Below are 12,918 nucleotides of genomic sequence, written 5' to 3'. Positions count from 1 at the left end.
TCAGTCTCCCTGGGGTGACTGGATCCAGAGTGCCTTGGCAATACCTGAATCTCAGAGGAGACAGAGTGCTGAACCCAAGCACAGTGTCATCTGTGCTCTCTTTTTAGGTTATCCCTGCCTTCTTCAGACACAATTTTTTTTTTTTTTTTTTTTTGGTTTTTTGAGACAGGGTTTCTCTGTGTAGCCCTGGCTGTCCTGGAACTCACTCTGTAGACCAGGCTGGCCTCAAACTCAGAAATTCGCCTGCCTCTGCCTCCGAAGTGCTGGGATTAAAGGCGTTCGCCACCACCCCCCAGCTTAGACACAAAATTTTTAAATTTTGTATACACAGAATAAATTGATAGGAAAGTCAAATATTATTTTAAATGACAAAGACAGTAATTAATTTTTTCCTTTTATGTTGATATTGAGTGGCCTATGTGATTTTCTTAAGGGTAGTTTCTTAAAGACCAGCAAAGGCAGCATGTGGCACTACTGTGACACATAGGACCTCCATTACACGTGGTCTGCTCCAGACATCCCCACAGAAATGAGTTCATTTTTAAGATTTGGTTTGGGTACAGATGACCATCTGCCATGGAGGTCTCTGTTTTTCAGGTTCTCAAGCTGAAAAGTGACAAAGAGATGTAGCTTACTACATTCTTGTGAAGATGGGACAGGTGGTGGCAGGCAGACCAGGGAAGGCCTTTTACCTGTCTGCTTAACACAGACTCACTGTCCTGAGAAGTGCCTGCTCCCACAGGAGCCCACCACCATGTACTGGGGGGACAGATCCCAAACAAGCCTGACCTGTCATAAGGAGACAATGGAAAGGAGGAACTTGGTGCCAGAGTCAGCTCTTAGCACCAGTCTCAGACCTCTGACTCAGGGGCTCTGAGGAAAGGAAGAAAAGGCACAGGAGGCAGATGTCTGGTTAGCTGGTGACAGGCTCTCTAAGATGTGGTGGCAGGTGCTCGTACTATACTCCAACAGAAATATATACAAATTTTTTACGAAGCCTAGGCAGAATGAAGAAGTCTTTGGGGGCTGAGAAAGGCTTTCTAGGGGTGACAAGGCCCTGCAGGGTTGAGGCCCTGCAAATCTGCTCTCAGCCATGGTCAGCAACTGTCAGGAAACCATAACGAGCAGGCTCAGTGCTAGGCAAATGTCCTGTTTCAGACAGAGAAAAAGGCCAAAATGCCACAAATTACATACCAAGTGGCTTGCGGTCCAGCCCCAGGGTAAAATGGCAGAACAGAGGATAAAGTGAATCTTGTGAGCATGTGAGAGATAAAAAGTGACAGGGAAAGCCAACATAGGATCCCTAAGAAGAGCCAATGAAGCGCCCCCTTCCTGGGAAAGTGTCTGTAGGCTGGCTGACCACAGGACCATCAGCAGCTTGTTGAGCATTTGTAGATTGAGAGATCAGTTCTTCCGTAGTGTGTCTGCACTCAACTGTGAGTCCTGCATCCAATGCCTACCTCACCCAGGCAGCTGTGGAGGCTACCAACAGCAACACCAGAGAAGGCAGCCTCGGCCCCAGCCCCCAGAGCACAGAGGGCTGCTCACCTCTACACAGTACGGCTTCCAGGACCCTGCCAGCCTAAACATTGTTCTCTTTCTCTCTTTTGCCTCCCTATGGTGTGAGTGGTTGAACCCAGGGCCCAGAGAATGACAAGCACGAGCTCTGTCACGGAGCTCCACCCCCCAGCCCCACCCTTTTCCTATGCTATTTTAAACTCCCATCTCTCAGACCCAGCTGCCTGCTGGAAACCTGAGTGGGCACATGCTTCTCAGCCTACAACTAACACTGAACATTTCAGTAGAGCAGTATTATTTATTCTGAGGTCAAACAGGCAGGCTGGGCCCCCTGCAAACCCTTCATGGGCCCTAAGAGCTCTTGGGAGACCTGGAGCTGTATCAGATGCACTCAAGTGCACTCACCTCACACAGCTAATATAATTTTTACTGTAACAATTCTGAAAGGGGTTGAATAATTCTGCCTTTGAAATTATTTGGCCAGCAGGAACTCAATTAATTTATGGTTGGCTCCAATTTCTCAGCAAACATCAGGCGTGCTCAGGAATTCTTGGTAAGTGAGAAAAATCTAACCTACAAATTGTTTCCCAAAGTAATAACATCTTTTATGGAGGTGAAAGTTACCAATCAGTGAATCTGACAGATGGCTGATACATTTTGTAGAAATTTAATCATAGGCTAATAAATTTTTATTCTGTAGTTTTCTTTTCATATCTGAGAACCAGTGAGATTTTTTTTTTCAAACAGTTAATGAAGCCCTCCAAGCTCTCTGCCCGAGGCCCTCGATGCTAAGGACAGAGTAAGCTCATGTGCATCCCCACCGCAAGGAAGAGACAACACACATACTGCCAGCACTCGACAACCTGCAAGCTAGTCCTGCAGTTGGGCCACTGCTTGCACTCTGCTTCACCAAAAGGTAGCCATTGACATGGACAATAGTTTTGCCAAACTTCTTGAAAAATGAGACTCAAGAATTATTAGACAAAATCGTTCCTCATGTCCTTTACAGGATGTGACTTTAGGCATGCCTGTTCAGGACACCCAGGGGCCTGGGTGGGTCTCACATCTACGAAGTACATTTGCCCTGACATTAAATGGGTAAATTTGAGTAGGACATTCCAGATTCATTTTTATTTTTTATTTTTATTTTATTTTTTTGGTTTTTCGAGACAGGGTTTCTCTGTGTAGCCCTGGCTGTCCTGGAACTCACTCTGTAGACCAGGCTAGCCTCGAACTCTCAAACTCAGAAATCCGCCTGCCTCTGCCTCCCAAGTGCTGGGATCAAAGGCGTGCGCCACCACAGCCCGGCTCAGATTCATTTTTAATATGTAGTCATTTCTGTTGGCAAAGAGACTTCACGGGTGCAGACCATCAATGAGAACTGAACATCTCACAGGGTCCTCACACAAGGAAGATGTCTTGGTGTCTAGGGAGACATAAGAACTAAGGCATTCTCAGGAACACTTCCAAGGACACTACCACAGGTCCCAGGGGCCTCTATTCAGCCTCAGGCCATCAGGTCCTTAGGAGAGGAGCCATCACTTGCTGGCCAGCTCTGGAAGGCTCTGTTCCTTAACTCACCCTTCAGGTGTGCTGCTGCTGTAGGTGCTGCACTCTGCCTGATCAGGACCACTGTGCTAGCTACAAGGCCTGGGTCAATCCAGCTGAGGCTGGTCATCCTCATGTTGCAGAGAGGACACAGAAGATAATAGTACACTTGAGTCTAGCCTGGCTGCCAGCCTCAACTTGCTTTTACCAGGAAGACAACCAATGACGTACTCCCTGTTTTTCGTGGTGGCTATGTGCCTTGTATCTGTGATGTCTCCATCAGGAATGCCAGAAGAGAGATCAGGAAGTGGACTACCACCCCAATCAACTCTAGGTGATTGCTGAGAAACCAGAGCCAACCATAAATTGATTGAGTTACTCCACACCACATAATTTCAAAATTCCCAGGGCTGACCCCAGGGTACCAAGGCCGAAGGCCTGCATATCTTGTGTTCCAGGTGGCCAGCATCCCTCCCCCATCCTTAGCCTCAATCCTGTGCTTTTCCTGCACTGCTACCTCTCTCTCTAGGGAACCACATAGATCTGCTTGCCATGGTAGCCGCACTGCTCTTCACGTGAAACATTCTGACTATGGTGTAAATATGGTCTTTATAGAGGTGAGTCTGGGTGCCGCCGAGTTAGTGTTGGCCTGGTGCTGCGGGCAGAGCTACCTCTCAGAAGGGAAGCCAATGCAAACACCGCCGTGCACTCACTCTGTGCCAGAAGATGCTTCACCCACTGCACTTTGAACATTCATTTAACTGTACTCAACAAAAAAGATCCTCATTTTCTACTGCAGCGCAGCTCTGTAGCCTCCACTAATTCTGACTTCTAAAGTGTGGCTAGTGGAAAATACTTATTAATAGACACAGACACATAGATACATAGAGAGACACACATGCCTGCACGCCTGCATGTATGAGCACTCGTGTGTGTGTGTGTGTGTGTGTGTGTTACAATATATACTTAGTTTTGGAAATTCAAGAGCAAGCAGCATGTATTTCTCAAGGAAGGGGTTGACCTACTTCCAACATGTCAAGCTTGTATCTAAGGGGAGAGACTATCGAGCCCCTGACCTGAGATCCGCAGGATGGCTAGTTTTCTTTCCCTGTGTCACAGCAGTAAAACTGAGGCAGGAACCTGCCTGGAGTCACACTGTAAGAAAAGTCACCAAGATTTGACTGCAGCGTCTCCAACACAAGCATCAGTCATCTTTCTCTAACCACGTACGACGCCAGCCCCAGATTCTTTCCCCAAACCTGATGCTCTGCTTGGCCCTTTGCGGCCTTGTCCCAGTGTAATGCTAACAGGTTTGTCACCAGGGTACTTACATGCTGCAGTGCTGAATTCTCACTGCCTTATTTATATGCCTCCCGGATCAGTTTATGTATATGAGTACACTGCAGCTGTCTCCAGACACACCAGAAGAGGGCGTCAGATCCCATTACAGATGGTTGTGAGCCACCATTGTGAGCCACCATGTAGTTGCTGGGAATTGAACTTAGGACCTCTGGAAGAGCAGTTCATGCTCTTAACCACTGAGCCATTCTCCAGCCCGGTGCCACGTCTCCAATGCAGTCTATACTCTGAATTGATTTTCACTTGCTGTTTATGCTGATAATTTTCCCTCTCGCTTACATTAACTAAGCAAAGGGAATGTGTTTGAGTGTGGAGATCTGCCAGGCTTCCAAGAGAGCCTCAGCCATTTAAAGATGGTCTGAGTGTTGTTAGCATTCTGTCTAAACTCCACCCCCACAGTTACCTGGCAACAGCAAGGTAGGCCTGGCTTGCTATAAAAGGGGCTGTTTGCCCCCTCCTCTCTCTCTTGCTCTTCCACCTCTTGCTTCTCTCAGTCCCCTCGCCCCTTCCCTTCCCCCTCTCTCCACATGCTCATGGACAGCTTCTACTTTTCTTCTCTTCTCTCTCTCTCTTTCTCTCTCTGCCTCTACTACCCTCTTAACTCCCCTCCCCATGCCCTGAATAAACTCTATTCTGTACTATACCAGTGTGTGGCTGGTCCCTCAGGGGGAAGAGATGCCTCTGCATGGGCCCGCTGAGACATCCCCTTCCCCCATACCTCACCACACACCCACAGAACATATTCTATATCTCTTTATCTTTTTTATAAACACATCAAGTATTATACAAACTGCAGGGTGTGTGCAAGGCAGAAAACATGAATGCTTCTACATAATTTCTAACTACTCCACGATTCTAGAAGGCCTTACACAATGACCAGATTTGCTACATATACACAAAGGAAACCTCAACATCATAGGACACCAAATAGGCAAAAAACAAAGTAAGTAAATGTAGGGGAGAAAAATAAGACAAAACCCAAATTATCAGCAAAAACAAAAATAAAAGGATTTAACAACCTGACAGATATAGTCATCAGTATGCCAAGATCAGAGCCAAGCCTCTATTCTCAGGTCCACTCTGGTTGGGGAGAAAGAATTGTGCATCAGAGTGAACATATTCCTAAACAGATCATTTGAGGTCTTAGACCTCCATGCCTCCAAGGGCCATGTAGCCTTGGGGTGTCCCCTAAGGTCTCTGGGTTGTGAGTTCCTCATCTGTAAATGAGGCAATTACAATTACCTAATAAGAGCATGATAAGAATTAGCAGTGTAAATACCTAGGCAAGGCCTGCAACAGACTGAGGCCACAGCAAAAGCCATGCTTAGGCTCCAATGCCAAACTGTTACTACTGCTTCTCCAGACAGGCCTTTCTTAGAGTGAGATGTTCTTACCTGGGCCTCAGGAGTATACTTACCGGGCTGGAGAGATGGTTCGGTGGTTAAGAGCACTGTATGCTCTTCCAGAGAGCCCAAGTTCAATTCCCAGCACCTACATGGCAGCTTAAAGCTGCCTCTAACTCCTGTTCTAGGAGATCTGACTTCCTCACACACGTAGGCAAAATACAAATATATATAAAATAAAAATATTTAAAAAAAAGAGTACTTAAGCCTGCATTTTTCTTTCAATAAATTATTTATTGTATATGTGTATATGTATATGTGTGATATTTGTTGTCTTATATATGTATGTTTTTGTATTATATGTGTGAAATTTGTATGTATTTACACGTGTGGGTATGGCTGTATGAGTGTCATGGCATGCATGTGGTAGTCAGATGACATGCTAACACACTGCCAGAGACAGGTCTCTCTTGTCTGTCACTGTGGACGCCAGGCTAATTAGTCCCCAAGCTTAAGGGGCCTCTCTAGTCTTTTTTTTTTTTCTTTTGTTTTTTTTTTGTTTTGTTTTGTTTTTTCGAGACAGAGTTTCTCTGTGTAGCTCTGGCTGTCCTGGAACTCACTCTGTAGACCAGGCTGGCCTCGAACTCAGAAATCCGCCTGCCTCTGCCTCCCAAGTGCTGGGATCAAAGGTGTGCGCCACCACCACCCGGCACCTCTCCAGTCTTTATCTCTCATCTTGCCATAGGAGCACTGAGATCACAGTGTTCTGCATGGTTCTGGGGACTGAATCAGGTCCTCATGCTCTTTACCTTCTAAGCCATCTCCTAGGCCTTTCTACAAATTATTACTACTTAAAAGATTTTACTACTAAAGACCTCAAATCATTCTAAAATACTGATCTTAAAAAAAATTAAAATTTAAAAAATAATTTAAAGCTCATTCTCAAGAATGCCAGAGGCAAAGCTAAACTGTAGAAGACAGCACAGATTTGCAGCTGTGAGACCAACCTGTCGCCTTCCCAGAGACCTCCAAGGCCTACCTATATTGTACCCCCTTCAAGAACAGCCTTTGCATCCAGCCACCCCCAGGAGCTGGGTGGCTGTGCAGGAAGAGGCCTGGCTGCTGGCTTTGGTGGGGTTATTCTGTAATCTCCCTTGCCTTCTGTCTTCTATCCCAGCATGCTCACTAAGTGCCTCCCAGTCCTGCTGACCTGGTGGAAAGCTGGGAGGCCTCCCATGCCACTGGCGCTCTGCTCCAGCTGTCAGGGACAGACTCTCATTCTCTGTCTCAGTCCCTGGAGCTTGGGCCAAAATAACGAAAACCTTTGTCTCCTTTTTGAATGTTCCTCCTGAAGGTCTGGCTTCCCCTTCCCCAGGACAGAAACTGGGGGCAAGCAAAAGCAGGATGTGGCATCAAGGAATAAAGGAGGGGAAGGAGGGAAGAAAGAAGGGAGAAAGAAAGGGAGGGAGGGAGAGAGGGAGGGAGGAAGAGAGGGAGGGAAGAAAAGAAGGAAGGAAGGAAGGAAGGAAGGAAGGAAGGAAGAAAGAAAGAAAGAAAGAGGAAGGAAGGAAGGAAGGAAGAAAGAAAGGAAGGAAGGAAGGAAGAAAGAAAAGGAAGGAAGTGCTTGTGTACCATACATTCTGCACAGGCTGGGTACTTGGGGAACCTGCTTATCCTGTGTGTAGAGAAAAGGCAGAGGTGTAAGAAGTCCCTAGAGAATGAAGAAAGAAGACTGTCAGCCCAGCTGAACTTGCACAGAGACTGACAAAGAAGCAGACAGTTCCTGTTCCCAACAGGTACCCCACACTGCTTGCAAGGCCCAGGAAGGTTCCCAAATCTAAGGTTTAGCCAACACAATAGGCTAGCTCAACCCAAGTGCCAACCTCCAGGAAGCTTCAAGGCTGGGCTTTGGGGTGGGGCGGGGTGGGGCTACCTCCCCACCCATGGAGAGAGGAAGAGAGGATCACCAGAATTATAGCTAAGAATGCTGGTGACGCCTGGCCACCAGTGCCAGCTGACACTGTCCTGGGCTCTCCAGGCCCAGGGCAGCCCTTAGGGAGTAGGACTAAATGAATAGCTGGCTTTATTGTTGCTTTTATCTTTGTTCCCTGAGACAGGATCTCATTATCAAGGCTGGCTTAAAACTCACTTTGTGACAGAGGCTGACCTTGAACTCCTGATCCTCCTGCCACACTAAGTGCTAGAATGACAGGCATGCACCACTACAGCCATCGATTAAATAGTCATAGAACGAACACACAAAGTAGGAAGCAAGTCACATGTCCTAGCACATTTCATCTTAACCACTCTTGGTCTGAAAGATGTTCTGAAAAGCACGCAGTAAAGTATAATGATTATTTTAAACTATGTAGTCTACTAGGTAGGTCTTGAAAACCTCCAGAAGTTTTCTCCAATCACTGTGGAAGACCCTAGCTTGACTAGACTGGATGACTCAAGTGTGTACCTTCCTGTAGTGTGAATAATCTCAAAACATATGACATCACAGGAGGACAGAGTTGTGGTCAGGGGCTGAAAGACACATGGCATCTACAGGCTCCTAGAATGATTTTGGTGTCACCTGCTAAGGAGAGCCACAGATTGGATTTGGCAAAGCACTGAGCCCACATGACACTGAAGAGTGTGGCCATGATCAGTAGGCACATATCTCAGTGCATCAATGGGAATGACTTCTTTAAAAATCACTCAAAGAGGAGTTGGAGAGATAGCTCAGTGGTTAAGAGCACTGACTGCTCTTCCAGAGGTCCTGAGTTCAATTCCCAGCAACCACGTGGTGGCTCACAATAATCCGTGATGAGATCTGATGCCCTCTTCTGGTGTGTCTGAAGACAGCGACACTGAACTCACGTACATAAAATAAATAAGTAATTCTTTAAAAAAAAAAAAGTCACTCAAAGAATACCCACCTAAATGACCTGTAATTTAACAGCTCTGAATGAGAAAAACAATGACTCACCTACAAAGAAAGACACCAGAGGCAAGAAGCCGGGAAGTGTTCCCATGAGGGAGCGAGAGAGAAGTGGGGCTTAGATCCAGGCCTCCTGATGCTTGGCCTGGGCTCCTGTTTTCATAGTAGATGACTTCCCAAGCTTACAAAATAAAGATCTGCCCCTTCAATATGTGTTCCTTAGCTCTCTGTTGGAGTGTATGCATGTCTAGAGTATAGCTAGGGTGCAGCCTGGAAGCAAACGGTTGTAACATATATATATGTATATACATATATATATATATACATATATATATACATATATATGTATATATATATATATGTATATATATATATACTGTGTCTACAGGTCCATGGAGAGATTGCCTACAGGCCCTGGAGGATGGTCACAGCACCAGCTCCATCTACCTGGTGAAGCCTGAGAACACCAACCGCCTTATGCAGGTGTGGTGTGACCAGAGACATGACCCTGGGGGTTGGACTGTAATCCAGAGACGCCTGGATGGCTCTGTCAACTTCTTCAGGAACTGGGAGACCTATAAGGTGAGACCACTGGGCTATATGCATTGCCTGCAAGGTGACTGCACAGGACAAGGACAGGACCATTTCTGCAAAGCCATTCGAGTGGTAAGGCCAGGCTTCTCCTTGTCTGCTGTTCAGGAGAGGATGGAGTAGAGACAGCATCTTACTCCCAGCCAGGGCCTCTATAAGGTGGATCTATTCTTGAGATCCAGAAGGGGAAGGTCCCAAGGCTCCAGGGCCTGAGAAACTCTCTAAAAGCCATGTGTAGGGAACTCTGACAGTAAGTGGGTTCATTCTCTGGGCCTCCAAGTTCCCAGGATACTGAATGCTTCTCCTTGTAAGTCAAGTGAAGGGATCCCCCACACCTCCCACCCTGCTCTGAACCAAGAGTAAGGATGGCATGAACAGCTCACAATGGACACATGTCCTGTGTCAAGTACTATAACTATGCCCTGGAAGACGGTATTGCTATAAAGTCACCTTACAGGTGAGAAGGGAGAGCACCCTGCACATGGCTTACAGCCACAGCGTGGTAAAGCAGCAATGGCGGCCAAGGGCTCCCTCCCATCAGCCCCATGCCTGTGTGGAGTCCTGCTACAGCTTCTTCAGTCTCCTCCATCCTGGCTAGCCCTGGGCAGCCTGTGGACTTCCTGCTTGTCCCTCCTCCGAAGCCTAGCCCTGAGTTCCTCCTTGCATTCTTCCATTCTCTCAAGGAGATGGTGCAGCACAGCAAGTGCTCATGGATCCTATGGAGGCTGACAATACCGGGCTCTGAAAACCACTTCAAAGACTTTGGGGGCCACTGCTCAGCTGGTGCCCCAAAGCACATATCAAATGAGTTTCAAACCTAGAAGGGCCAGGGATGCCACATGCCTATCACAACTCTTAGCTCTGATAGTCTATGCTAGAGCTTACATATAACCCGCACATATAACCCACCTCCAGAGAAGGCAACCAAAGCATGGGAGAGGCACTGGCTCTTGTCTAAGCAGTGCTAGCTGCACACCTTCTAGGTGCCAGGCTCTTAAGTGACCACATCTTCCTGCCTTTGAGAAGTTACAGAATCCTCAGGCAAGGACAAGAAACAGGCTCACATGACGGCAGGGAATAGGTGAGCTCATCAGATGTGTGAATGGCACAGACTGACAGTTAGAAAGGTTCAGTAACTCACCCAGACACAGAACCCCATACGCAGGTAGCAGGGATTGGAGCCCGGGCCTGCCTTATGCTCTGACTATTCCTGGGACACAAACTCCTCACTCATGCTCTCCTGGGTCTTCCTCAGCAAGGGTTTGGGAACATCGATGGCGAATACTGGCTGGGCCTGGAGAACATCTACTGGCTGACGAACCAAGGCAACTACAAACTGCTTGTAACCATGGAAGACTGGTCCGGCCGCAAGGTCTTTGCAGAATATGCTAGCTTCCGACTGGAGCCAGAAAGCGAGTACTACAAGCTGCGGCTGGGGCGTTATCATGGCAACGCAGGCGACTCCTTTACCTGGCACAATGGCAAACAGTTCACCACCCTGGACAGGGACCATGATGTCTATACAGGTAGGAAAAATAGAACCAGACCTAGGTGTCGAGCAGGGATGAGAGATCCAGTAACACTAGAGGCCCTGACGCCAAGGCCTGGGGCAAAAAGATGCCATTGTGACAGGCAGCTTCAAAGTCCCTCTCTTCTTCCCACTGCCCTCAGACAAGTGACACTTACAAAAATGGGAGCAGAGGTGCACAGATCTCATAGATGAGGGCACCATGCTTCAGGCTTCTCAACTCTGTCTGAGAACACATGCTCACAGTCCACTGAGTCTGTCACGTGTTCCACCCTTCAAGGCTGGCTCCATCACCTCAGCATGCATCCTCAGCATGCTGCATACTCTTGAATCCGGAAGTAAGGACAATGCCTCCTAGGTCGGGGAGTCGTACGAGAGCACTCGTCTCAGTGTCTGGTTAGGACGCAGCACGCAGTAAGGAGTCCGCGTGGTGACTCTTTTTTTTTTTTTAAAAGATTTATTTATTTATATATGAATACACTGTAGCTGTCTTCAAACACACCAGAAGAGGGCATCAGATCTCATTACAGATGGTTGTGAGCCACCATGTGGTTGCTGGGATTTGAACTCAGGACCTCTGAAAGTACAGTCAGTGCTCTTAACCACTGAGCCATCTCTCCAGCCCGCGCGTGGTGACTCTTACTGGCTACCTGTAATGTGAATGTACACTGTAAGAAAAGCCACTAAGAGGAAACCAGGTAGCAGAGAAGTCATTTGTCCATATTAGATCCTCAAAGCAAGGTCCTGATTAACCAAGAAACAAAGAATACAGAAGAAGCCAAGATGCCCAAGTAGGCTTAGTCCTAAGTATAAACACCCCACAACCATGTCCTCCATTCTAACTTATGACTTTGAAGCCCATCACCCAGGAACATTTCGTGAGGCGCAGAGGCCCTGTAGCTTGGCTAGTCAGCAAGGCCCAGGGCTCCAGAGGCCAACACTACCTCTGGACTGAGTCTTCGTCTGTTTCCTAGGCAGGCCTAGCTCATCCTGCCTAGCCACCCACTATGTTCTGGTCTGAAAGTGAACCTTGTCCCTTTGAGGAGTGAACTCTGGAGGCTGTCTCAGAAATAGCTTGTGCTTCAAGCAATCCCTGATACTTGCATATTAAATCAGAGGAAACTCATCCCAGGTTCCTAAGGCAGCCACACTGTAATGGACAGTTCTTACAAACTTCAAGGGCCAGGTGGAACAGGACCTGCCTGTCCTCATACCACAGAAATCTAGCTATTTTGTCACTGAACTAACTCTGCTGTAAGGGTCACAGAAAAGCATACTCTTGAATCCGAAAGTAAGGACATTGTCTCCTAGGTTAGGGGATCATACGAGAGCATTGCTCTGTACCATTGCTCTGTAGTATGTGTGTGGGGTGGGGGTGGGGTTGGGGGTGGTGTCCTCTGAGCCAAAATTACAAAAGCTTTCAGAAGAGGCGGAAGGATGGTCTTCATGTGCCTGATACTAGGCCATGGCACTACAGCACGTACTTGAAAGCTATCATAAGGAGTAAGGAAACTGTCATATGGGGTTCAACGGTACACAGGGCTAAGGCCAGGGTGTGGATAGGGAGAATGCTGGGAGCTCTCCCTGTCTCCCCAATGGAGTACTGCCACTTGGTCCTAGTGGTGTTAGGACATGGCCTAGCAGAAGCCCCAAGAAAAACTCTGGGAAATAAGCAATGCCTAGGGTTAAGGCCCACAGCTTGAGCTGAAAGCTGCCTGCGACCTCCTCACCCCTCCTCCCATGGGAGACAGCTCCTCCTTGAGGAAGGGGTAACTCTTAGGATCAGACCCCAACTATGTCCAAGTGATCAGGCTCTTCTTGTCCTCCCTCTGTGGGATAACATGCCCCTGCATGCCTGCTTGCACCTTGCCCATACTTCTTATTATTGAACTGCTTGTCCTTGGCAGCAGAATGCAGTATGATGTGATAATACCAAGGGTTTCATGGAAATATCCCTCTTTTACGAAATAACACAAAAAGTTATCTGGATGGAATTCAGGCTGGGGAGGCCAAGAAGGGCATTTCATCTTGCACACTTCCCTCATCTTTCTGAAAGAGTCTTTTCCAGCCCTTTCAGCTCTTAAGAAACTGTCAGAGAAAACTGT

At 47.5% G+C, this 12,918-nt stretch overlaps 2 protein-coding genes across 4 annotated transcripts in view; one reads left to right on the top strand and one right to left on the bottom strand.

Annotated features, from left to right (window-relative positions):
- The window catches only part of Ralgps1 (Ral GEF with PH domain and SH3 binding motif 1), a 239,370-nt gene that overhangs the window by 102,183 nt on the left and 124,269 nt on the right, over positions 1–12,918 (bottom strand). The gene's annotated exons all lie outside the window — the stretch shown is intronic.
- The window catches only part of Angptl2 (angiopoietin like 2), a 33,755-nt gene that overhangs the window by 18,860 nt on the left and 1,977 nt on the right, over positions 1–12,918 (top strand). The window contains exons 3-4 of the mRNA XM_028757108.1: positions 9,083–9,276; positions 10,541–10,811. Of these exons, the coding sequence (XP_028612941.1) occupies positions 9,083–9,276; positions 10,541–10,811 (465 nt within the window). The remainder of the gene's footprint in view (positions 1–9,082; positions 9,277–10,540; positions 10,812–12,918) is intronic.

This window comes from Grammomys surdaster, unplaced genomic scaffold (genome assembly GCF_004785775.1).
Source record: "Grammomys surdaster isolate TR1022 unplaced genomic scaffold, NIH_TR_1.0 126133, whole genome shotgun sequence".
Taxonomy (NCBI): Eukaryota; Metazoa; Chordata; class Mammalia; order Rodentia; family Muridae; genus Grammomys; species Grammomys surdaster.
Note: the sequence above shows the minus strand (reverse complement) of the source record. Positions and strands in the feature narration are given on the sequence as shown.